Genomic DNA, 27,082 nt, shown 5'->3' with positions numbered 1-27,082 from the left:
TGTAATGAGGGACAGATTTATCAGGTTTCTTGCAGGTATGATGAGGAATGTTAGGAAGACACAGATCTTAAAGAACCAGAGAAGTGCAAATGTATTTCAAATATCAAGCTAAACAAAAGCAGAGGAAGGGGAAGTTGCTGAGCTAAAAGCAAGACAGGTCCACAGGAAAGCAAAGATGCCCATTTCTCAACAGAAATTGGAAGAATAGCTTTATCAGAGCTGGTCTATTGTGGACAGCAGCCTATCTCAGCCAAGGGAAGTGACCTAGATAAGGCAGCAAGAGCATAGCAACTCCATCTGACCCTGCCCCAGCAAGACACAGCATAGTCATAGAATCAAAGAATCACAGTCATGGTTGGAAAAGTCCTCTCTAAGATCGAGTCCAACAATTAACCTGGCACTGCCAAGGCCACCACTAACCTGTTGTCCACAAGTCACATCCACAAACTTTTAGAACACTTCTAGGGATCGTGACTCTACCACTTCCCTGGGCAGACTGTTCTAATGCTTATCATCACAGAGTCAGAGGTGGTAATTTTAAATCCTATTAGTGCTTAAGTTCATAGAATCACAGAATGGTTTGAATTGGAAGCAAATCTTAAAGATCATGTAGTTCCACTCTCCTGCCATGGGAGAGACACCTTCCACTAGACCAGGTTGCTCCAAGACCCATCCAACCTGGCCTTGATCACTTGCAAGCAGCCACAGCTTCTGTGGGCTAACTGTGCCACTGTTTCACAGGAAACAATTTCTTCCTAATAGCCCTTCTAACCCTGCCCTTCTGTCACTGTGAAGCCATTGCCCCTTGTCCTATCCCTCCTTTGTCCAAAGTCCTTCTACAGCTCTCTGTGAGCCCCATGATGCACTGGCAGGGGCTCTAAGGTCTCCTGAAGCCTTCTCTTTTCCAGGCTGAACATCCCCACCTTCCCAGTCTGTCTGCAGAGAGGGGCTCCAGCCCTCAGAGCCTCTATGTGGCCTCCTCTGGACTTGCCAGGTCTGTCTTTTTGGGGACTCCAGAGCTGAAGGCAGCAGTGCAGGTGAGCCCTCACAAGCAAAAGGGCCAGATCACTCCCTTGGGCTGCTGTCACACTGTAGGATCAGCCCAGGATGCATTTGGCTTTCTGCACACTATTGTATGAGACAACCTGGGCTAAAACCTTGGGCACGAACTGAGATCAGACAAAAATTCTCCTTTCATAGACTGGTGATAGATAGCAAAAGAACAATGTTCAGTGTCAATCTCATGGTAGACTTTAATTAATAGTACTTCCAGCACAGCCAAGAATTCAGCAGAGCTGGTCCAACCTTGCAGTAAGGAAAAATCATAGGATATTCATTAGTATATCCCTTTTTGCAGGAACAGAGCCTTGCTTGAAATAACTCTCTCCCTCCTCTGTGTTAGGGGAATTTTCAGTCTGCAGCTATGCTTTGATCTAAAACTTGATAATCAAAAACACTGCTTGGACAAAGCTCTGCAAGCTCTGACCTTCTCCAGTTCATGGAATCCTCAAAGGTGGATTCCAGTGACATGCCACAGGCAGTTATAGTGGTTTAGACAGAGCTTTTCTCATTACACATTTCTAGAGATGTCACTGGAACCACAACCTTAATGTCAGCTAGCAGAAAACAGTGATACAAATCAATCCTACTAGGGGTGAGGAAAAGGAGAGCAAGCAACACACCAGGTTTATCTTCCTGAACAGGTGACTTTCAAATTCCATTGGCCAAGCATGCAAAGGGCAAAGAGTAAGTTTGGCTTTCACCTTGGAGAACAGCATTGTCAGGCTGTGAAACTCAGCCAGCACTGATTGATCACTTCCGTGGTTCACAGGCCAGAACCAGCCCAGAAACAGGTTAAACCCTCCCTTGTTACTGTAACAGCCCACAGAAACTCTTCAGATTTGCGTAAATTATCCTGGCTGCCCCATGCAGGAAGAAGGCAGATGGTAGAGCAGAATCATTAAAGTTGGAAAAGACACTTAAAATCAAATCCAACCCTTAATCTAACTCTTCCAGGTCCACCACTACACACTTCCAGAGATGGTGATTTTGGTGTGAGTCTGCTTTTGTAGACAATTTTGTTCCCCATAGGAAAAAAGGCACAACTGCAATCATACAAACAAACTACTGCTGTAATACCAGCCATAAACCCTGCAACACTGAAGGGACCAAAGCAGCCCACTATTTTTGCCCAAGTTTATTTCTAGAAATTTGTACAAAAATTAATACTCTGTAATACAATAATCTATCAAATATGACAGATGAACATTTGTCTTTAGAGGCAAGATTCCAGGAATGTGAAGTACCATCCTCTTGCATGGAAGAAAGGCACATTTCAGAGCTCAAGATACACTCAACTGAATGGTTGAAAAGGCAGGTCAGACATGCAAGTAGTGCAGTGTTTCAGGTTTATACATAAACAAGTTGTACTCTCAAGAAATCTCACTACAAGCAATGTTAACATCCACGTAAACAGTTTATAAATACTTTTAAAAGTAGCTCACTTTAATTCCTATGTGTGCAAAGGCTACCTCTTTACATTCACTGGATGGAGTAATTAGAAGCCACCTTCAGGCCAGAAGTTACTTCTAGATTTCCCCAAATACTTCTGGGATCCAAAGCACTTGCATCAATAGTGCCACTGCATTTTCCCCCTATGGGCTACCCTAGAGGTCTGCAACACCAGAGCTACACGACTGCACCATCCCACAGCTCCTAGAGCTTATCCTTGGAGTTCTGTGGCTATGAAGAAGTCCCAAATTTCCAGCTACAAGCCTCTGTGCAAGCAGCACCTGGGACACACCTGCTTCTAAGCTGACATTTCAAATAAGTGGTGAATTTACAGCCACAAAATCGTCCACTACACTATGGATCAAGGTTCACCCTGACTCTTCCCACTTGGTTTCCTGCACCATCAAGCATAGATGCCACACCAGGGGGGTTGGCAGCCCAACTGTACTGCCAGAAAGGGCTTTTCCAAAGCAGAAATACTCTTGTGCTACATAAGCATGTCTCAACAGGACTCTTGTGCAACACATTTCTAAAACTGCCATGCTGCTCAAATCAACCTGCTGCTTTTTAGGTTGAAAACCAGATGCATGCTACTTTCCCAAAATTGCTTGTGCTAGTGGGTACAGTAGCTGTAGGAATTTTTCTAATCCATTGCTGGTGATCCAACAGCATTATATAGCAGATTACAAAGGCAATCATTTATCCAAATCCTCACAGCAATGGGAGTTGTGCTTTTTTTTTGTATTAAAAGATGTTTGTAATGGGATTCCTCTAAAGCAAAGCCTTTCTTTATTATTTTTTAAAGTGGTCTAGCAGTACTTTAAACACTTGCTTTGAAGGATACATACACCCACACATGCTTTCAAGTACACAATGACAGCTTGGACTCCTGGAAAAGATGTGTCAGTTCTGAGAAGAGGAGATGCTGCTGAGCCAGTGCCTTCAGTTGACTTCCAAGACCTCATTCTCCGGCAGGCCAAATTTGCTCTTGTATTTGTCAAAGAGTTTGATCAGGGCGTCCACATATATGCTATGGTAGAAGTCCACTTCCTTCTGGGATGGATTATCAATTTTGGGGATGGTGATGGGCTCTCCAACTGATAAAAAAGGGACAAATCCACGTTAGCTTAAATGCTCCTACAACCTGGATATTTGTCCTCTATGGACTCAGCTATGGTAGTTCAGCACATCTATTCTGGCACAGTTTGCCATTACAGCAGAGGTTTGCCTGATTCCTCCCAGATTTACCAGGCTCTGAAGCACAACTCTCCCACAACAAGGACACACATCACATCTGCAGCAATACCAGATTTGCTTTAGCTACACAAATGCCTCTGCTGTTCAAGGTGGCTGGAAAATTCCCCTTCTGTTACAGCAGAGTGATAAATCCCTCCTCAGTTAACAGGAGCCAAGAGTCAGTTCTTCTTATGTATTCCCCCATACACACCACAAAAGCAAAGCTGACCTTTTTTCCTCCTCCCTCAAAGCCTCACTGCTTTGGCTTAGAAGACTCAGATGCAAGTTTTAGGGTTGGCTTTAATATTCAGCTGTCAGACATGCATCCCACGGGAGCATGGGGGACCAGGGTGCTTCTGCCTTTAGCTATCCAAGGCCAAAGAAAGTAGAGCTACAGCCTTTTCCCCCAGAAAGAACTCTTGCAAAATTGCCTGGAAGCAGAACATTAATTGAAGGCTTGTAATCTCTGGAAATTCTTCCAGCTCATTCTCAGTTTTGCTGGAAAGTTTTATATAGAAGGGAAAGCCATTTTATAGTAAAGACTCTGAGAGCAAGCTACAGCAGGTGTACAGCATAGATTCAAATATCCTGCTACCTAGAGAGGTACACAGCGTGTTTATACCAAAAGCTTACCAACAGTAGTGATGGGCTTGGAGTAAGGTAACAACCCCCAGGTGTTGGAGGAGAAGAGGCCACGGCCATGAAAGATGCACGGAGCAAAGCCAATGTGCTTCTGGAACTTCTTCTGAACCCATCTTCCCCAGGAACCCTCTTCAAAGATCACCTGCTGGTACACTTCATTCTCCCCAAAGGAGTAGACAGGAACCAAGTCAGCTCTAGAAAGACAGAAAGATTCAGGACTCCCCCCTGGACTGCAGTTCATATGGCAGCTCCACACCTGCTGCTGTGTGCTCTGCCAGGCTGCACAATTCCTGGTACCACTGCCCAGAGCATTTTTTTGAGGCACAAGGTACTGACATAAGCCAGCCAGACTTGGCATGGCATAACAGATATACTTTGAAGGCATGCAAGAGAATTGTACTGACAATGGGCCTGTGGAACACTGTGCAGTCAGGCACTGGACATGCTCCCATATATACTCAACTCCTGTTTTTGATGGCCATCTCCTTTCAGGCACATGGGGATCAGGGGGGCTGCACAGGTCATCACCCCAACTGACACTGCCTCTCCTGGCCCTGGAAGCTTCCTGCTGTCCCAGGGATCCCCCTACCCCTGGACCTTGCTCAGGGGCAGAAGCCAAAGGATACTCATGTCTGATGCTCTGGGCAAACATCCACACAACACAGCAAAACTGCAGAAAGGAGAATCCCTCCAAGGTACCAGCTGCTTCAGGGAGCCAAATCACACAATGGCTTGGGCTGGAGGGGACCTTTGAAGGCCACCTAGCCCCATCCCCTTGCACTGAGGTGGGACATGTTCACCTAGACCAAGTTGTTGAAATAAAAGCACCTCCACACGGTAGCAGCAGTGCTCCAGCACTGGGGCTGCCCCTTACCCGTGCCGCAGAGCCAGTTTCACAAATCCTTTCCTGTTCCTCAGAGTCACTGAGTTCTTCCCTGGGGTGCAGTTCAGGGACTCTGCTGCCCCTCCAACCACGATGATGATGGCATTGCCACTGCCATTCTTGGACAAGATGTAGTCTATGCTGTCACGGTTCACAGGACATATCCCTGGGTTAAGGAGACAGACAAGGGTCACACTGTGAAATTGGCTGGTGACTTCAGGATGTTCTCAGAGCACAAAGTTTATGCCTCAATTGCAAGTTGAATTGTCCAACCTCTCTGTGGTCAGAGAGGATGGTATTGGCAGGCAACCTATTCCTCAACTAAACAAGCAGTTCTTAGACCTGGCAGCACTAGACTTGGTCATAAACTCCATAAACATCAGCTCTCAAAAATTTTCCTTTATCAAAGGACTTCAGCAAAGATTTTCTAGTGATATCAAAGGCATTGGTGTCAGACATCCTCCCTCCATGTAAACTTTACAGTAAGATTTGGTTTACCTTTAGTGTGGAAGAAAGCAGTTTGTGTTATTTTGGTGAATGAGAGTCTGATATTGGCCAATTCCTCAGCAAAATTAGGTAGTGGAGTAGATGTGGGAGAAGACTTCAGTGATATAAAAAGAATAAATGGACAAACTTTTAAGACAGATCTGAAATAATATGAAGCTCTTGCAATTTATAGGACAGAGTGTTTGTGTAAGTTCATACTCTGAGGAAAGTGTCTGTGAAGGTATTTCCCTCTATTCCACACTGGAAAGAGCAGGACCCCCCTTCACCTTTAGTAAGCAATCTCTGCCCTAAAGCACTAGTCCCCACCCTGGGGAAATAAAAACCTGAAGACAGCACCTTTAATTTCCTCTGTATTGCTTTAAAAATGTGAAGAAATTGATTGTCTGTTCTTTAAACTATTGATTTTATCCTGCAATTGGTGTCCAAGCTTGCTCCTGCCTCACTTTATTGACCAGAATAAGCCAAGGAGAAGTGGGATGCCCTGACTTACATTCCCATCACACAACACATCTGATCTGAGTACTTTAGGTCATTGCTCTATTACACTCATGGTATTAATTGCTTGAGCCAAGAACTAAATGATGAAACAGGCCCTGGGGACTTAGACAGGACAGGTCTGCCAGCCTTGATGTCTATCTGGGCATCAGGGTCATCACCTATCCCAGCTCCAGATAAAAACAGAGCAGACCACACTTGAACTGAAGATGAAGAATTAGTTTCTTTCAACAAATCTTCATCTCTCTGGTTTTCCTCTGAAAGGCTCAGACTATACTCACTGCTCCAACTTTCAGCTTTGTCCCATTCTCCACACCAAGGCTCATGCTGGCTACACAAGTCTGGCAACAGGTTTATGTTCAGCTCTTTCACACTTGTGACTGCTGCTCACAGCACCGAATAGTTCCTTTAGAAAGTGCAATGAGACATGGAGACAAGTGGCAACAGATAAATTCTGCTCTTTAGCACATCCACACTATAGAGGGTTTTCTGGTCATCCCCTCATGCCTTACATGCCTGCTGTACCTTAACCTCTAGTAGGCTGCAAAATTAAGAATTCTTATTAATTGTAAACCAACTATGTGTATTGGTACAGTATTAGGATTTGTTATAATTCCACCTGGAAGTGGTTTGTCCACTGAAAAAAGGATTGAGGGAATTATCAGCACATTCCAAGTGATGTTAAGGCCTTTGTATCAGCACCCTTAAGTTCTAATATAGGAAAGTGAAGACAAATGATGGCTTTCAGAAGGTGAACTTCATCACACCTGCAGTCTTGCTTAGATCCTAGGAACAGAGGAAGCACAGTTTTCCTCTGGTTTAAGCACAAATGCTCAGGGATAGCCAAGCCAGCAATGATGTTGCTAATGCCTACTCCCACATTCCTTCTAAAAAGGAGGAAACAGCTCTGGCTGGCAACAAGTCTTGTCTGCCAGTCATACTGAACAGACTTAAGATAGTTTTTTAAAGTATAAAAAGGCTGCATGGAAACTTAAGCAACACAACTAAATTTACAGATGTGACAGACTGGAAAGCAGATCCCAACTTCTCATATGCCTGCTCTCCTGTGGATTCCCAAATTATGGACTTCACACAGTAACTAACATCAGTACAGGAAGATAAAAACCAGCTTGATGTACTGCCCTTTCTAGATAGGGACAAACACCTTTTCTGCACCAGATCCAGTTAGTTTTTCTCTCCCTCAATTAAGACAGTAGTCTCAAAAATAGTCAATTCTAACAAGTCAGAGTCAGGTACAGCTACTCCTATCATCTTCCCAGCTATGGTACTTATTAAGATATCTGTTTTAAAGTCATTTATTGATGAACCAGTTCCAGAAACAGCAAACAGGTTACTGGATTGTTCAAGTCAGTCTGTCTTTATGTGTTGACAGGAGTCCTTGCTCTGAAAAGGAAGCTCAGGCCATGCAAGAACACTTCATTGGTACTTTAAACACTGCTTCTTCTGCCCAGTTATAACTCACAAGCCCTCCAGCATTAAAATCCTGGACTCCATTAACACAGCCCTATTAATGTAATTCAGCACACTTAATCACCACTGCATAATCCGTGGGATCCATTACAGGAATCCTTTCAGGGAAGGGGCTCTCTGAACAGCTGGTATCCTGCAATACTTCACTCTTTACCCCTGGCAGGCACCCAGCAGTGTGATTGGGTGCAGACAGCATCCACCACCACCACAAAACACAGATGTGTGACAAGTCATGGGGTAGTGAGCCCAGCAGCTGAGCTGGCTGTGGTTACTCAGTATTTTCACTCAGTGCAACTTCTTCCTGTACCTTCACACAATAACTAGGAAAACTTGGTTCCACATCTCCACCTTCCACACCTACAGCTGTCAGATACCTTTACTATGCTTTTAGACAAGAGTATCACACAGCTAAGGATGAACAGAGGAGAAGCAGTCCCTGCAGCCCAAACTAGTGATATTCACAGAATCACTGGATGGTTTGGGTTGGAAGGGACCTTAAAGGTCATCCAGTTCCAGCCCTCTGCCAGGGACAGGGACACCTTCACTAAACAGGATTTTCACATTTATTCACAGCTTCCTCTTGACAACTATTTGCAAGCAATATTTGAGTGGTGCTACCAGCAGGAAGTGGTTATGTGAGCTTTCAACACAGCTTTCACTTGAAAGGAGTGAAGACAGATCCGAGCCAAGAGCATGAGCAGAGATGGCACAGAGTGATTGTGCTTACCACCAGACATTAAGTAGTCCCTCAAAATGGGCATCCTGAAGTTCCCAGCCAGGGTAGCAAGGTATGGTCGAATCCCAGGGAATTTCTGGCTGACACCCGTGGCCTCTGTGCTGAAGTTGCAAAAGGCACCCAAGCCCATGATGCCATGTGGATGGTACCCAAAAATGTAATTCCTGGTGGTCAGCAGATTGTGGGTTTTAACCAGCTAGGAAAGAAAAAAGAGCTCAATTGAAGATGGGTATTTTCAGGGAGTAAATGAAAATGGGAGAAGTGAAAAAAAAAAAGTCATATCCCCCCAGGTTTTGTCTCTCTTCCCATCAGGGAGAACAGCCTAAGAGCTCATGTATGGGCTCTCCTGGATTTCAGAGGCTCTGGTAGGAGCAGCTATTTAGACTTCAGTTTCCTGAGCAGTGGGAGCAGGATAAACAGGCTGATCTTGGACACAAGAAGCCTGCCAGCCAAGTAGGAACAGGGCATGCAGCCTGGGCCTTTTGCTTCTCTTCTCCTTCCTAAGGAATTCTTACACACCTCTTGCCCAAACCAACCAAGTTCTTCAGTCCTGTAGCCACAGCTACACCTCCTTCCAGGCCCTCTCTCAGCACATTAGTGGCTCAGATCCCAGTATGAGGGACAAAGAGCATAAACATCACTGCCTCACAGCAGAAACAAGTTCACTTAATGCCTGAAAAAAAAGAGCCAACCAGTTAATGGGCCTGTTGGCCACCTTCCAAGTGGGAAAATGTGCAGAAGGGTGGTAACCACTGGAAACCATCCCTCCTTTTAAGAGGTTCTGCCCTGGCCTACATGCCAAAGGGTCAACAAGACACCTCAAGCCATCTCTGGTTCCTGCAGGGCATGCTCTAGGAGTTGTAATCATGTTGTTTTCAGGCTGTGCAATATTCCTAACCCTTTGCTCCTCTGTCTGAACAGCTTGGACTCTCCACAGCTGTCTTAGCTAGCACAGAACACCCCATTCCCTGTTCCCATTATTGCCAGAGGGGGCTTTTTTGGGTGCAGCAGCATCCCATGTGTCAGAGCATCTTCCCTGGGCTGTACACATGCAGCCTGAGGAAGCACACAGCACAAAACACAGCAGAGCTGCTTCATCCTACAAAAATAGAGATCAAATTTAACTTTTTTCCATATGCTAGAATAGTACAGTTGGAAGAGACCTTAAGAATAAATCAGTTCCAAACCTCTTCCACTACACCAGGCTGCTCCAAGCCCTATCCATCCTGGCCTTGAATACTTCAAGGGATGGGGCAGCCACAGCTTCTGTGGGCAGCCTGTGCCAGGGCCCCACCACCCTCAGAGTCAATAATCTCTTCCTAATACCTAATCTAAACATCTCCTCTTTGCAGGCTGCAATAGTGCCACTTTTTGCCATCTGCAACACCCCAGCAGCTCTCAGACCTACAAGCTGAAGGTTTGGCACCCCATCCCTCAAACTGTACAGGTAAAGGCTACTCTACATCAGCTCCCTTGGAAAAAAAACCCCACAGATTTCCAGGATGTCACACCAGCATTACCCACCCCACTGCCCTGGACAAGAAGTGTTTTGGCACTAGGCAGGTTCATTCTGGATCATGCTACAGGGAGCTACACTGAAGCAGCATGTCCAGAAACTGGACTCCCTCCTCCCCGTTCTCAGCCTTGCCCCCAGATGAAGCTACAGCTCCTGTGCTATTTGAAAGAGTGGCTGTGACACAGGATGGTGCAGCAGCATGTTCTGCAAGTTGACTGGTCCCCTTCACCATTTCCTCTGGCTCTGAGGTCACACAGAGCTCCAGGAAGAGGGCACAGAGGCTTGTGGCTGTGACAGCTCTGCAGAGCCCCATTGCCTATATTATACCAAGTCATTCTTTCATCCCCTTTCCCTTCTTTCCCAATTAGTAGATGACTTTGCTTTCATTTCCCAAGGTAGGAGGGTCTCCTTGAATAGCTACAAGAAACAGACTGAAGACCAAAAACCAATCTCCAGGAAAAAAGCACTGATAAGGTAAGCAACCCCTCCATCTATCAGTTCTACAACAGGCTATCCAGGCAGTGTCCTGGTCAGGACTGGTCCCTGGGAGTTAAAAGCTTTGTGGATGTGGCACCTGGGCACATGGGTTAGTGGTGGCCTTGGCACTTCTGGCAGAATGGTTGGACTTGATGACCTTAGGGGACTGTTCTGACTTTTTGACTAGAGGCCTGGTAGATACAGACACGTGGCTTGGGCTGGACAAGCAGCAGACACTCCTCCCTAAGAGCTCCTGTCAGAGCAAGGTGGTGATTTCCAAGCCTCATCTCTCACTTGCACCAAGCACAGCTCCTTTTATAGGAGAGACAGCTGAAAGAGGGTCTGTCCTTGTCATCCCGGAGCACGAGGCACCTGCATGCTGAGCTTGGCAGAGCACACATGCAGAAGACAAGCTGTCCTCCTGCTCCAGCCCCTCCACACTGCAAGGACACCCAGTGGAGCCCATTGCTTGGATACCTCACAGGAGCCCCAGCCAAGCTGCAGCCTTATCACTGTGGATGTTTTCCAGGAGCTCCTGTTACAGAGCCATAGGGTTGGCAATAGCCACGACCATCAATCACCCACACCACTGCAGGAGCTGGGCAAGGGCTGTGCAGGGATCCAACTAAACAATGGCAAGGGAGAAGGGCTGAGACTCAGCCTGGTTTTCACACATATGTGCTTTTCCCCTGCTTGTCCCATGCAGGTTGCAGGTGAGGGTCAGTCTATTCTAGTAAGAAGTGAAAGAACAAGAGGACACAGCCTCAGGTATTTAGATTAGGTATTAGGGAAAAATTACCCCAAAGGTACTGGAATAGTTGGACTCAATCTTCAAGGTCTTTTCCAACCTTAGAGATTCTATGTGTTCTTCCACCCAAGTCAAGCCAGGGAACCTAAACCAATAGACATCAGACAGGGTTGGGCACTTCTCTGCAAGTGCAGGTCTTGAATCTGCTAATGCACAAACTCAGCCCAGGCAGGGTCTGACCTGCCAATATCTTCACCTCTCCCTAAATTTAATCTAGAAGCAGAAATTTCTGAAATAGTGTAAATCATGTATTTCTAGACTCAAGCAAGAGTGAAGACAGTGAAGTGCACAAGATGGAGCTTTGGATCTAGAATGCATTTAAAGGTCCCTTGAGCCCAACCATTCCATGATTCCATGCCTCTCTTCAGGAGGCTGATCACTCACAGCTGCTTCTTTGAACCCTCCCCTTGAGAAGCAAACAGTGTTATCAGGCTGCCTCAAGGAATTGCTGTAGCTGTCACTGAACAACACTATTGCAACTCTGTTCTGAGCCCCCAGCTGGTTTTTTCTTTTGCCTTCAAGGTCTTCTCCAGTCCCACACAGCTCTTTGGAGCCTTGGTGCTCCCATGATGAGGCAGAGTCAGCACATCCCTGCTGCATCTCAGCCAGACAATCAGCACTGGAAGTGAAGCTGAACCTTCACCCCATTGCACTAACACACCTATTCTCAGCTGCTGTTAGACACCAAACCTGTTTCTCTGGGAGCAAAGTTCATCCACCTGTCTAATAATAACAGATTTCTTCACACAGAACTAAGCCAGCCTATAGAAACAGTAAGCCAGTGCAATAGTGTAAAGGAGATGAGTGTTAGTATTTAAGTGCCAGACACAGCTTAAAAAACCATATTGCTAATTTTATTTTTAGAAACAGTGGCACATTCAGTAGTGGATAAAGGGGACTGCAGAACCACTGCTGCTCAGCACCAGGAGCCAAAGAGCAGAAAAATAATCAGTTGTTTGAGTGAGAGCTGAGCAGCACTGATGATGGAAGCATGCAGAGAGCAGGAAACCAGAGCTCATCCTGCAAGATCCAAGCAGCATGTCCCATGAGCATGTAAGCCTGCAAAACAACCCAAGAACTGCACTCAGCTGCATCACACCCAGCAACAGTATGGAAGAAATTATCTTAACTTCCCAGCAGGGCAAGCCAGGACCTGAAGACCCCCTGTCAGGCTCCCAGTATGATCCATGTCATAAATTCACAGAATGGCTTGGGTTGGAAGGGACATTAAAGCTCAGCTTGTTCTAACCCCCTGTCATGGGTTGGAATGCCTTCCACTACACTAGGTTAGGACAGAGCAATCAAATCCTTCTAGTTCCATTCTGTAACTCATGTACAACAATTAAGGAGGAGCTTTGCCAGGAAGCTAGCCAAGACACAGAATACAAGACAAATGGAGGTGGGGGGGTGGAAAGACACTTTTGGCAGCAATTCCTGCTCTGGCCATATGCCCACTCTCCCACTGCAGTGAGTGGCTCTCCCTGCACACACCTGAGGTGCTCACAGTCTGACAAAGGTGAGCCAAATGTCTGAAGCCCTGGCTACCTGGAGTCCTATTGCACATGGAGATGTTCACATGCTCAGCTTCTTTACCAAAACCAAACCTTTGGATCATGGTACCCCCAGCATAACACCCTCAGATCAGCAGTGTGTGCCCAGGAGGCTGCTGGGATCAACAGGATGAGATGGAGATGGTGCAGATGATGTGTGCCCCAGTCCAGCCCCATGCATACAGCTGCAAGGGCTTGGGCTTCACCTCTCACTTCAGGTCCAGGACTCAGTTCACTGGAACATTCCTCAGATGCTTCATGTGCTGCTTAGCTTAAAGCACTATTTACAAGGCCAGCCATTAACCAGCAGATAAACATAATTTTTTAGTGCCCTAAAATTGCTGATTACTGTCAGAGCAGCTACATGAAGTCCCAGAGAATGCAGCCAACCACTGCTCATGCTGAGTAACTGAGCCAGATTTGGGCTGCTTTCCAAATCCACCTGGTATTACAAAACATGACCTCATATCTCCAGGTATGGGTACAATAGTCCTGGTGTTTCAGCCTGGGAGGCACTGCTGACTCCAGTGAGACCAGCCTAATCAGCACAAACATTGAAGCAGAGCTTGATTCTCATGCTCTAATACAGCAAGTCAAATACAGCAAGAGATTCTTCCCTGTGAGGGTGGTGAGGCCCTGGCACAAGTTGCTCAAAGAAGATGTGTACCTGCCTCATCCCTGGAAGTGTTCAAGGCCAGGCTACACAGGGCTTGAAGCAGCCTGCTCTAATGGAAGGTGTCCCTGACCATGGCAGAGGGGTGCAATGAAACAACTTTAAGGCCCCTTCCAACTGTGCTGTGATTCTGTGAATTAAATCTGAGCTGATAGCCCAACACAGCTGGTACCTGTGCAGGTATGGATGCAGCTACCACAGCTCTGTGTGCAGACTTTGCAGAGCCAAGTTCAGCATTACAAGTGCCACCAGTGTGACTGTCACTGGTGTGATCTGTCCTTGCAGTGCTCAGCAAGCACATGGCACAGGATGAGGTGCAGCAGAGGGCTGCCCTGACAAACCAAAAGCCCTGGGACACAAACCAGATCCTACTGAGCCATTACACAGATCAGGATCCAGTAAAAGGGATTTTTGCAGAGAGAACATTTAAACAAATGACCCATCTCCCTCTTGACCAAGAATAGTTAACTAGTTTAACCCTGGAGTTCCCATGCTCAAGGCATTCTGGTTTTTGGTACCATTCCTAAAATGCTAAAGAGATATTGTTCATACTAATGCATTGTTCATGCATCAGCCCCATAACTGCAAAAAACCACCTCTAGCACCCCTCTACCCTAAGATCCCTGTAGCAGCTTTTACCAAGCCTGCAGCCAGCTGGCTGCTCCCCCAAAACACATGCAGGAGTCATCTCCCAGCTGTCAGCCCTCCTGTTCTGCCCTTTGCATGGGAATTACCAGTGGATTCCATAAACCTTGCACAACTCCTCCCCTTTAGTGGCAAAGGAATTACACCTATAAGGAGTTCTCACAAATAAGCTATGTGAACTAGCAAGTATTTATTTTAAAACTGCTGCAAAGTTTAGTTTATCTACCCCATCTCATCTCTAAACCTACTTAAAAAACCCAGATCTTTGACAAACTTTTAATAACCACAGTGAATCTGACCTGCAGGGCTTCTGCAGAGCATATTTCCCAGAAGACAAGGATAAATATGCCATCAAAGGAATGATGGAACAGCAGAACCAGCACTACAGGTGGTGATTCCCTTTGGAATCAAGTCCCCAGCATAACAGAGCCCACCTCAGCAACATCCAAGGCAGCAGTGTTTAGTGCAGCACTGAGGACTTGGTACTAGACCACAACACATCTGAGACCCATCTTCCACAGCAGAGCCTGCTCAGCTCTCTGTCAGCCATGAGACCCAGGCTGACTTCCAGCCTGTGCAGGCACAGTGAATTTTTCCACGTACACTTGGACTTGCCAAGAATTACCTGTTAACAACAGCAAGTTTCATGGTCAACTTGGCAGTGCTGGGTTAATGGTCAGACTTGCTCTTAAAGGTCTTTTCCAACCTAAATGGTTCTATGTTTCTAAGAGTACAACAAAAGGCTTGTTCACCAGCAGCATGTTCAGGGACCCTGAGAGTTCAAGTGACTTTGCAAAGGAAGAATCCAGCCTAAGCTGCTCTGGCATCCTGCTGGAATTGGATTCCCTGCTCCTTTCTGAGGCTGGACTATCCTGGGGATAGGTGGCTCAAAAGCTGTATCAAGGTCCCTCCCTCATACTGAAGCTGAATAAAACTTGCCAACAGCCTTACATAATAGTCCTTTCAGCTGTGTGCCCTTCCAAAGGGATCAAGTTCCCTCCTAGCCGAATTTGACCCCTGCTCCCCTCCAAGGCATCCAGCTAATTCTGCAGTCCCAGAGCAGTCTGGCAGCCCTGTCCTCTTTCTGCAACATGTCTGAACCAGCAGGAAAAATACAAGTATGTGGTGAGCAAGTTACAAGCTGGAGAACTGAAGCTATTCCCACTGGGGGAAAACCCACTTCTCCAAAGCAAACAGACTTGAGGACAAATTTCACTGCTCCCTGAGAAGTGCTAAGATATTTGGTGAAGAGGGGTCCCAGATATTCTGACCCAATACAGCCCAGAGCAGAAGTGTTACTGGAAAACAGGTAAAAACTGAGCTAGATTTTATGATTTATGAGAGGGGAACAGTGTTAGGGTCAGGCACTACACAGGACTGCTGCAGCACAGAAGAGAATCACAGAGTGATTTGTATTGGAAGGAACCTTAAAGATCATCCAATTCCAATTCCCTCCCATAGGGAGGGACTCTTTCCACTAGACCAGGCTGCTCCAAGCCCCATCCAGCCTGGCTTTGAACACTTTGAGAGATGAGGCAGCCACCACTTGCTGGGACAACCTGTGCCAGTGTCTCCAGAAGCTGGAGAGATGAACAAGGATTGCAGATTGTCTCCAAGAATCTACTAAGACCATTAGAAACAGCAGCTTCTGGCAATCACATTGCCATTACTGATGATACATTTCAGATTTTCTAAGCACAGCTGCCACAAACAGTAGTATGGCAAAACTGAGCCATGTCCTGCTTACAGTTCAGTGTCACAGATAGACTGGTGCCAGTACAAGACACTAAGGCTGTTAAATCCCAGGGTATGGGGTTAAATTTTTACTTACTCTTATTGGAAAATAATCCCTGAAGTACCTCCATATGGCCCAGTTTCTCACCCACTGGGACCTTCTTCCCCCTGTTGAGAAAAATGAATCATGTTTTTAAAGCTCTTTCCACATGGCTGTCCATCAAAAAGTCTAAAGGACTCCAGGGTTTGCTGTCACACTAGAGGAATCAACTTTCATTCCTCCATATGGGATACTTGCATCATTCACTGAAATCAGTGCACACTCTGGAATACAAGGTACTTCAAGCAAATTAGAGCCTGACTGTAAATTCACCATAGACAACTCTACAATTCAAACCAGAAACACTCAGATTCAACCTTTGGGAAAGGCCAAAATCCTGCATGATTTCAGTCATCCTGAAGCAATGGAGAACTTGCTCATCTGGCTACAAAAGTAATTGCCAAAGCTTGTTATGACTGCTGGTTCCCAGAGCTGGTTTCTACAGGGTTTTTGGGGAGTCTTTTTCTGAAATGAAGTTTTCTGCTTTATTTGAAGCAACACTGACTCCATAGAGGAGCCACATCTTAATAATCACATCACAATCTGAACCTTGCAAGAGCTGGAGAGGACAGAAAGACCTGAAGATTCAAGACCTTTCTGAACTACAGAAAGAACCTATGCCTTATAAATATGTCAGTAAAAGCCAGCAATGGCACAAGAGTAGTAAATATTAAGTTTGTATTGCCCTCAGCATCAGTAAAACCTGCAGTCACTGCTCATGCTGAGGGCTGACATTTAAATGCTTCACTGAATAATGCTTTGGGTCAGTGATTCAGTCAAAGTCACACTAAGAAAGGAAGTCATCCATTACAAGGAAGTGCTTCTTTCTACAAACATGGAGACAGGGACACTTTAAGAACAAGGATCTGTTCTGCAATATTTACCTTTCTTTGGTGTATTCCAGTCAAATACCAGCCAGGCTAAATATAGAGCAGCAATGGCCCAGCAATCTGTGCACAGTATGTACATGAGGATTAAAGTGCAAGCAATACCTGGAGAGTGCAAGAAAGAAGAAAACAAGGTTGCATCAGGCATTGGTCTCCCTTTACACCCCTTGCCTTTTGACTCTTCTATGCTGAAACCTTAGTCTCAGTCTGAGATCATTAATCCTCAATCAAATTGGATTTGCCTAAAAACCCCATATGTAGGGCTGAGGCAGCTTCCTCTAGAGCTCTGGAAAAGCTCAACCTTCCCTTCCTGGTGCCTCCAGGCATCTCTTATCTCTCCAGGTAGGGCAGCTGCTTCATCAGACTCAATGAGCACCAAGATTTCTTTGTGGCTCACACCAAGGGGTTTTTTTCCCCACAGGTTACACCAGCTCTGCATCAGCCATCCCACCAGGGTGCCAAGGATCCCACCCACAAATGACATGGTCATTTTAGCACAAACTGAACTGGGAAGGCAGAGTGAGACAGATGCTGAGAGCAGCCATTCTCCAGTTTAATTATTAACAATCCAATGGAGGAGAGCAGCCTGAGGCTTCACATAATCCAAGTACCCAGGGACAAACAGGCTTTACTCTTTTACTGCTCTAACACAAACATTTCTTGCCCATCTCTGGTCCTTCCTGGAAGGAGACCAAGTCAAGAGGAAGACATTCCTGTTGCAATCACTTGCATCAGTTACCAGCTGCTCCTAAGAAATCTCTGTGGATATTCCCATGAGCGAGCCAAGTAAGACATTTCCAATTGTTTCAGCCTCATTTGCAGGGTAGACACAGGCACGAGCTAAACATCAGTCAGTCTTTCCATAGCTCTTGTGATTTTCTAGAGCCAGGAAAAGTCATTTATAGTTGAAAATATCAATGTAACTGGTTTACAAAATCCATGCACCCCAGGAACTACACTGCTGCAGTACACATCTAGTAATTAATGCTTATGTAAAAGTTAACATTTTTGCATTAAAATTCATCCAGAATTACAGCTAAAACTACAGCTGAATTTTTGCTTTAGGTCAAAAGGTGTTACCCATGATAAGGAAAGTGAGAACCCATTGCAGCACAGAGATGATTTGGAGTTGTTTCTCTACTTTGGATTTCAAGAGCCAGAACAAATCCTGCAGAGCAGAAAGAATGTTTGATCCAGTGCCTAAAGAAAGAAAAATAAAAGAAATAAAGTTACATTTGCACACTGAGCAAAGGGATGAGTGTTTTTCCTTTGAAATAGAATCATAGAAGGAAGGGTCATCAAGTCCAACTTATTTAGTAAGAGGTTTCAGATAAATGTGCAGCTTGCTTTTAGAGCAAGGTTTGCTAAAAGCTAATATTTTCCATGGAGTTTGGGCATCCAGGAAGAAGGATTGCCATGTGCCAACATCCAGCTTTTTCAGAATACTGGAGGGGATTAACGGGTGACCATCAGTACCCACCTGAGCAAGCCTCTGTTCACTTGACCACAGAAGTGCAGAGGATGTTAACAGATGTTCCTAACACAAACCCTCACCTCAAACTGCCAGTCCCTGGAAGTGGTGCTTGATAAGAGGGCACTCCCTGAGCTCACAGCAAGATAAAGATCAGCTGCCTCAAAGCACAGGCAAGCAGACACCAGGCTGTGGTCTGAGCTATTCTCATCCACCCTTCTCAGGGCCTGTTGCACAATCCCAGAGCTGTTCAAGGAAAGCTCTGTGCTCTAGCTTTACTCAGCACAGCCCAAGGGCTGCTTGAGCAACACCTCAGCACACAGCCCTGAGGATCCACAGCTCTGCAAGTAAGGGAAATATCAGCACTCCTAAAGCAGTAAATAAGGAAGGAGCTGAAAGCCATTCTTGCAGAAGCTTAAGATATTCAAGCAAGGAAAAAACCAAAAGTGAGTAAAGCACTGAAAACACTTGCTTTCTATATGAAGAACCACCCACTGCAGCTTCAGGCAATACACTCAGCCTCCAGAAGGAAGCACTGGCAAGTGGGTTTTCTTTCACTTTTCTTCATTACTTTATTTACAAGCACTGGTCAAAATACAGATCACATTCATGTGTATTTACCTATTTCCTTTTTTATTTAAGGATCAGCCTGTTATCAGGACTATGAAAGAAGCCATTACACTGAATAGGTTCTGTTCTTGCTGACAAGATATGACCCTGCTCGTGGTAATAGCATAGCAAGTGTTCACCCTCAGTCAAATGGAAGTGATTGAAAACAGCTTCTCTAGGTATAAGCAGGCTCTGGGATTTTTGGTTGTTCCTACAAAGACACTCTCACTGGAACATCCTTTAAAAATGTAAAACAACTGTTTCATAGGAATGAGGGTCGATTTAGATTAGACAAGGAAGAATTTTTTGACTATGAGGGTGGTGAAACACTGGTACAGGTTACCCAAAGATGCCTCATCCCTGGCAATATTCAGGGGGGAGCCACACCAAAGGCTGCAGTCTAAATTTACAGCCAGACCACCCAGTTCAGACCCTTGGTTCTGCTTAGTCCATGTTACATGGACAATCCCACTAGTGTGTACTCTAAGCAGATCAAGTTTTAGCCTGGGATAGATCATACCACTACAACATGGAGTAAACAAACCTACAGCACTAATCCAGGTTGAAGCGGCAGCTAGAGCTGTAGGCAGTTCTTTACAAGATAACATAGTGCAGCATTAAGAATGAATCCAGCAAGCAGTTCTGTTTCTGAGGAGACAGGAGAATATGTTGAGTTAAACTGTCACTGTATATTGACTTGCCACACTAAAGTATCTAAGCTGTGACATTCAGCAATCCCATGCTGTAAAATTTAGCAGCAAATCCCCAAATTTGGGCTAAGGGATGAACTTCACCCTGTTTTTTTACAAAGCCAGTTGCCTGTTCAAGGGTAAAAGAAATCTTTGGGTTTGGAATAGTTTGTATTTGAATAAGCCTTTATAGCTCATCTCAATCCAATACCCTGCCATGGACAGGAGCACATTCTGCTAGATCAGGTTGCTCAATTCTTGCTGAGGGGCCACAGCTCCAGGAACTTGCTATCCCAAAACCTTTACAAAATTGCAGGTGGACAGACTTGATGTAGACTGAGGATTATCTGGTACAAGTTTAAAGAAAGCATTTAGCAATAGTGGTGTCACTGGACATACATCTAGGTCCTCAAAAGAAGCCAAAAGTCTTAGAGATTATTTGTGACTCACAATAAAAGCCCAGTCCAGTGTAATTTTTTTCTTCCAGTACCTGCATTTACACTACCAAACCTCTTTGGCTGCATAAACCCAACATCCCAGCCTTGGATCAGCTAAATTCCTATCCTCTTCCCAAAGAGAACAACTGTTTACCCCTCGAGATGAGAATTTGTACTTCTGCATTTTCTAGATGTTTGAACAAATTGTAGGCATTGCCAGCCTTGTAAATAGACCAGTATTGGGTAGCACAAATCAACCTGTCAGCCACATAAAACTCACATTCAACTCCTGCAGACAGAGGGATGGCAGTGGCTTGGGAGACAGCTCTAAGCACCTGCCCTTGGACAAGTGTCCTGGGTCAGTTATTAGCTGAAAACAAAGATATCCTCTAAAGAGAACAAGATTCTCCACACCAGAAAAGTCAGTAGTTACCATAACCTGAATATCAACATTTAATTCCCAGTTAAGGAATGAAAGATGCCCAGTAGGAAAGGAAAGGACCATGGGAATGGTCAGTCAACCTGGCAAGTTCATCAGGACTGCCTCTGCACCAAACCTGCAGACTCTAGATTAACCCATTTCATCAACCAGGCATTTACAGATTTTAGTGCCAAGACAATCCTTCCCAGACAGTCCTGAGCTTCCTTTTCCTCATGACAGACCTGGCACTGTGTATTCAACTTCCCATGCAAGCCTTGGCTCCTTTCAGCTTCAGCAGCCAGGAGGCATTTTTGGAAAGACCCTCCATGCTCTGGAGAGCCAGGCCAGTCACTAGTGACACAGAGCAGAAGAGTTTTGACAAGTCAACAGAAATGGGGGGAAAGTGGTGTTAGCACTCAGCCACAGAAGAATGACCCAACACTGACACTTCAGTCCATTAGAGAAAATACTTCCTCTAAAGGGCTCACCATCATTTAATTCCATTTAACATCAAATGCAGGAGTTGCTACCAAGGAGATCCTCGAGTCAGCAAATGGTTTGACCAAGCATTTGAGTCCTGCAATATGGACTCAGCATCTGGTGTTCTTCCAGCACAGTTTATTTCAGATAAATTACACAAACAACATTTATCTAGGCAGGGAAGTAGAGTCAAAGATCCTGAGAGTGGAAGTAAACAGGACTTCACACCAGAAAAACCCAACTGACAGGATTTAATTAAAAGTCAGCCACAAAAATTAACTGAGAAGTACAAGGGTTACATATAGCTAACAATACACTGAAGCCTTGTTAAAGCCAAGCTTCATCTTCCACCTTTTCCAGAAAATTAGCATGTTAATTCTTGGCCAAGAATTAAACTGCTTCACATAGCTTATTTAGAGGAAAACTGTATTAGAGCCATCAAAGCATAAACTGTAAATGGGCATTTTGAGCTACATATTTGGCAGAGAAGCTGAAATTGGAGGCATAGCTGAATTGGAGGCTAAGAAAAACAGACCAGTACTAGAATATTCAGAAGGACTCAGCCTCCCATGCAAGAGCATGCTGCTGCACCTATAAAACCCCTTGAGCAACACAAGTTCTTTTGTGTCTTAGGTTTACCCCAAGCAAAACCATATTCACTACAGAATAAACAATTTGTTAAGAAATTGCTATGTGAGGTCATAGGTTAGAGACAGACACAGGACTCACAGAGAATCATGCAACAAACAGCTTGGTTTATTGTTCCAAACCTCCTTTTATAGAGGGTTCAAAATTCCTGGGCTTAGACAACTGATTGGTCAGAGTCTCAACACCACCCAGTTCCCTGACTAATAATATATCAGCATCCAAGATAAAACAGAATTAGCAGAAGTTGCCACTTTAAGTTTAAATCCAACCTATCACTGCCCACCCAGAGACTTGCTTACTTCTATAACAAACTAAATTAACCAAATTAAATTTCTGTTATAGCCAAATTTATCTGTCCAGCTACAGACCAGCCGTGCTGTGACAAACGATGAGTAACCAGCCCAGAGCAACTGAAAACAGCTTTAGAAGAGTTTGCTCCTGTCCCAGGAAGCCACTCAATCCCATATTATCTGCAGTGCATTGTATCTACAACTGGGAATCAACAGTATTGTTAACAGGGACATGCAAATAAAAATTTATATCAGCTCTTTTAGAAAGGAGCTGGGATTCTCCAGCCCCAGTAAATCGATCTGTCGTGACATTTCTCATGTTAGCTGTGCATTTACTCACAGCACTGAACTCAGCCCTCAGTCTCCACACTCACAGCTGTAGGTGGGTTAAAGTGAGGTAAGCACAAGACCCCACTGTCCCAGACCAGCCAAGAAGCTTAGATTTAAGTTAGCAAGACTGAACAGTCTGGACAAGAGAGAATGACCCATCTTACTACAGCTCATCAGTGTGTCCAGAGCACATGAGAGCTCTCATATGAGCAAGCCCAGACCTCCACCTCCCAAACAACCCTGTCAAGAGAAAACACCTCATTGCTGCCAGCTGTGATCCTGTTCTCCCAAAACAGGAGCTCCCAGGCTGCCCACCCCAGAGCAGAACTGAGCTCTGCTAAACCTCACATGCAGGGTAAGACTAACTCCAATGTAAAGCTAAGCAACATCACCTTCCTCTTCCCAAACTTCTGACTGATGAAACATTAGAAAAGACACAGCCTTTCAGTGTTACAGCCACACTGGCATCTTTCCTCAGGAGAGAGGGATGAGACAGACTTTGCTGCTCTGCCAAACACAAGGAGAAGATCTCCTGAGCATCCTAAGGCCAAAGTGGGGCAGGTCAAGATGAGACCACAGCTCCTCCTACCTGACCAGGTGTCTCAGAGCATCATCCAACCCTAGGCATTGGTCCAAGATCTGCTCTGATTTGTGCAATACTGGATTGATATCAAAAAAGGATATCCTCTGTACATATACAGGGATAGATGTAGAGGCAGATGCCTATGCCTTTTTTTTTTTTTTTCCTTGTATTTAAATAGAATCAGACTTAATTCAGCCAAATTTACAAGCACCAGGAGAAAATCAGATGCCAGGAAAGCAATAAGACTAAAGGACAGTATGAGCCATGCTCACCCCAAAGTCAGCCCTTTACACAAGCATGAAAAGTAGAAAAAAAATATTGAGGGAGGTAAGAAAAAAAAATCTAGTGGGTTTGTTCAACACACCCTCTGTAATTGGAGATGTTGTCCAACATGATCAAGCAGTACATAAGGTCTCATGAATGAACCTCTACACCACATCACCTCTGGCAGTTTTGATCTGCAGGGTCACACATCACTATCCCCAAACCCAGCCCAAGTCAGAGCTCCTCTGGGAGGCACCTGGATTTGGCTGTGAAGCCAGCCCTGTGCTTTCCTGCCCAGGCAGGCTACAGCACTGGCAAGGGGTTGGTGGATGTTGCAGTCACCAAGGCAACATCCAAGTCTCCCCTGGCAGAAATACATAAAATTAGCTTAAAAAGCACAAATATCACTGCAGGATCTCCACGAGGTGCCTCAGAGGAAAACTGACCTGAAGAGAGTTAAGACAGCTTTCCATCACTAATCAGGATTATCTAGAGATGAGGCCAATCACTGTCCCTAAACCACACTCCATTTTGAATTATGCATGTGTCCTAGATCCAACATTAACATGCCAGTGCCAACAGGGTGGCTGCTGAGGTCTCAGGTCAACCCTACATATTTTATAGGTTTCCTGAATTATTTATTCTCTGCACTTAGTTTGCAGTTAACTTTCAATATAACAGTTCACATGCTGCTAATTCAAATGACCTCTCTCAACTGAAAATATAACTTGTCCTCTGCTAGTCATGCAAGCAAAGTTATTTTAAGAAACAGATCTGAATACAGGAAACACATGCAGGTCTTCTCTCCAATCGGTTCTCAACTGATCCTTCAGATCAATCTCTAAAATCCTTCTGGCTGAGATGAGCACCAGCAGCTCTAGACCCAGGACCGGGCAAGACAAGTGCAAAAACAAGACCTCAGAGGTTAATTCACCAGGTTCATGTCCTTTCAGCTCTGCTAATGATTTGTTTAATCAATCCATTTCACAGGTCGCTTTTTGAGGGCAAAAAGTCTTCGTGGACACAGAGTAACCACTCAAGGACTCTCCACAAATCACAGGGTAAATCGCTGTCCGCATTTTCACACAAAGCCCCAAATTTCACACAAAGTTTGCAAATCTTGACCTTTCTCTAGCCAAGCACCCTTGCAGAAGGGACACAAAACTCTACCCAGCCAAACATTTCGACTTGCTGAATGTTTATTCCTGCAAGATCTTTTGAGATGCCTTTACAAGCAGGCAAGGTGGTTTGGGATTTCCTGTACTCCAAAGCCTTCACCCAACATGTTGCAGCGTGCAGGGAAGAGTGTTGGGTGCCAGCCACTGCCACCCATTCCACTTCTCTCAACAAGCCACCAGCACCGAGGGCTGCTAAAGCAAATTTGGCAGAAGTGGTCACCACGGAACTCCCGCTGATCACTGACTCTTCACCTCCTCATTACAACACAGCAAAAATAGCAACACGTTGCCATTTTTCCGCTCTCTCCTCGATGGAGGTGTGGGGACCACAGCATTATGAAACAGCAGGACTTGCTAGGACGCCTTTCCCAAGCGAAACGATTCTATGAACACAGAGCTGAGACTGAACTTTACCAGCCACGCAGTGCCAGTAAAATACCACACTTCTCTTCCTACCGTGACAAAAAGGGGGGGAGGAAAGACTCATTTACACGCCAGTGCCCCACGCCCACATTTCAAGGTGCAAACTCACTGTAGTTTATATATATATATATATATATATATGCAAAACGTGCAAGACCAGCCAGAGCCAGGAGTGCATCCCGAGCCGCTAAAACACTAAACCTGCGCAGAGACCTGTAATCCTCAACCCAAGAAAAGCTACAGCTGCCTCCCCGCCATTGCACATCTCTCTTCCCCCTCCTTATTCCCTTTGAGCAGCGTTCCTGCGGCCATAAAAAGGGGGGATATCACAAGGCTGAGTGTTGGGGGGCTGCTCCCACCGCAGCCCGGAGCACCGGGACCCCGCACCATCCATCCCCCTGCGGCACCGGGACCCCGCACCATCCATCCCCCGGAGCACCGGGACCCCGCACCATCCATCCCCCCGGAGCACCGGGACCCCGCACCATCCATCCCCCGCGGCACTGGGACCCCGCACCATCCATCCCCCCGGGGCACCGGGACCCCGCACCATCCATCCCCCCGGAGCACCGGGACCCCGCACCATCCATCCCCCCGGAGCACCAGGACCCCGCAGCATCCATCCCCCGGAGCACCGGGACCCCGCAGCATCCATCCCCCCGGAGCACCGGGACCCCGCACCATCCATCCCCCCGGAGCACCAGGACCCCGCACCATCCATCCCCCTGCGGCACCGGGACCCCGCACCATCCATCCCCCCGGAGCACCGGGACCCCGCACCATCCATCCCCCGGAGCACCGGGACCCCGCACCATCCATCCCCCTGCGGCACCGGGACCCCGCACCATCCATCCCCCCGGAGCACCAGGACCCCGCACCATCCATCCCCCTGCGGCACCGGGACCGCGCACCATCCATCCCCCCGGGGCACCGGGACCCCGCAGCATCCATCCCCCCGGGGCACCGGGACCCCGCAGCATCCATCCCCCCGGGGCACCGGGACCCCGCAGCATCCATCCCCCCGGGGCACCGGGACCCCGCAGCATCCATCCCCCCGGGGCACCGGGACCCCGCACCATCCATCCCCCTGCGGCACCGGGACCCCGCACCATCCATCCCCCCGCGGGATGGATGAACTCATCGGCAGCCCTCCCCCGTACCTCGGAGCACCCCGGAGTAGGCAGCGATGATGGTCTTCATGGTGGGCAGCGTGCTCAGGGCTCGGGCAGGGCCATGGGATGGAGCAGGGCACCGGCAGCACCGCGAGCGGGAGAGAGCGCGGCCGTACCCAGATATAGCGGGGAGGAGGAGGGGACGGGGGAGGGGACGGGGCGGGACAGAGCCCGGGGATCTCAGCCGGGGCTGGGAGAGATCTTCAGCTCTTCCCCCGGTGCTGCTTTCGGCGTGAAATCGGGATTTGGGAGCGCGGAGACCGAGCAGAGCCCGCCCCTTTCACAAGCTGTTTCATGCCCTGTTTTATGGAGTCGCAGGAGGTTTGGGTTGGCACAGAACGTTCAGGTTCATCCATTTTCAACACCCTGCCACAGGCAGGGACACCTTCCTTTAGAGCAGGTTGCTCTGAGCAGCGTCCTGGCCGTGAACACATCCAGGGATGGGGCAGCCACAGCTGCTCTGGGCAACCTGTGCCACAGCCTCACCACCATCACAGGGAAGAATTTCTTCCAAGTACCCCATCCAACCCTGCCCTCTGGCAGTGGAAAGCCATCCCCTTGTCCTGTCACTTGAGCCCCCAGCCCAAAATCCAACTCCAGCTCTCTTAGAACCCCTTTAGGCCCTGGCAGGGGCTATAAGGTCTCCCTGGAGCCTTTCCTTCTCCAGGGAATATCCCCAGCTCTCCCAGCCTGTCTCCAGAGCAGAGGGGCTCCAGCCCTCAGAGCATCTCCATGGCCTCCTCTGGACTCTCTCCAGCATCTCCACATTCCTTTGATGTTGGATCCCAGGGCTGGAGGCAGCTCTGCAGGCAGGGTCTCACCTGAACAGAGCAGAGGGGCAGAATCCCCCCTCCTCTGCTCCCCACACTGTGGGATCAGCCCAGCACACAGGGGCCCCTGGGCTGGCAGAGCACATGGATGGGGCATGTCCAGTTTCTTCTTTTCTAAGGCACCCTGGCCCTCTTCTTGCTCAAATGCTCTCCCACCCCACTCTTGGCTGATTTTATCTTCCCCCGTTGGCTCTGGGAGTTCTGGGTTCCTGACAGAATCATGAAATCAAGAGAAAAGGTAGAAAGGAGAAAATTTTAGTCATTTTGATGCATTTTTAAATCAATTTTAATGAAAATTGAATTAATGAAAACTTTAAAACTTAACAGAAACTCTAATGGTTTCATTAACTATCATTTTAATTAAGA

General features: G+C 46.7%; 1 protein-coding gene across 1 annotated transcript; it reads right to left on the bottom strand.

Annotated features, from left to right (window-relative positions):
• Positions 1-2,182: 2,182 nt before the first annotated feature.
• On the bottom strand, positions 2,183-26,090 carry DGAT2 (diacylglycerol O-acyltransferase 2). Its single transcript, XM_056488006.1, has 8 exons — positions 25,875-26,090; positions 17,972-18,091; positions 16,889-16,996; positions 16,002-16,072; positions 8,493-8,697; positions 5,264-5,438; positions 4,381-4,583; positions 2,183-3,608 (listed from the first exon to the last, which is right to left on the bottom strand). Exons 1-8 carry the CDS (start codon positions 25,912-25,914, stop codon positions 3,454-3,456), a joined length of 1,077 nt encoding a protein of 358 aa, XP_056343981.1. The 5' UTR covers positions 25,915-26,090; the 3' UTR covers positions 2,183-3,453.
• Positions 26,091-27,082: the final 992 nt, after the last annotated feature.

This window comes from Oenanthe melanoleuca, chromosome 1 (genome assembly GCF_029582105.1).
Source record: "Oenanthe melanoleuca isolate GR-GAL-2019-014 chromosome 1, OMel1.0, whole genome shotgun sequence".
NCBI lineage: Eukaryota > Metazoa > Chordata > Aves > Passeriformes > Muscicapidae > Oenanthe > Oenanthe melanoleuca.
The sequence above is the reverse complement of the archived record's forward strand: the minus strand, read 5'-3'. Positions and strand labels throughout refer to the sequence as shown.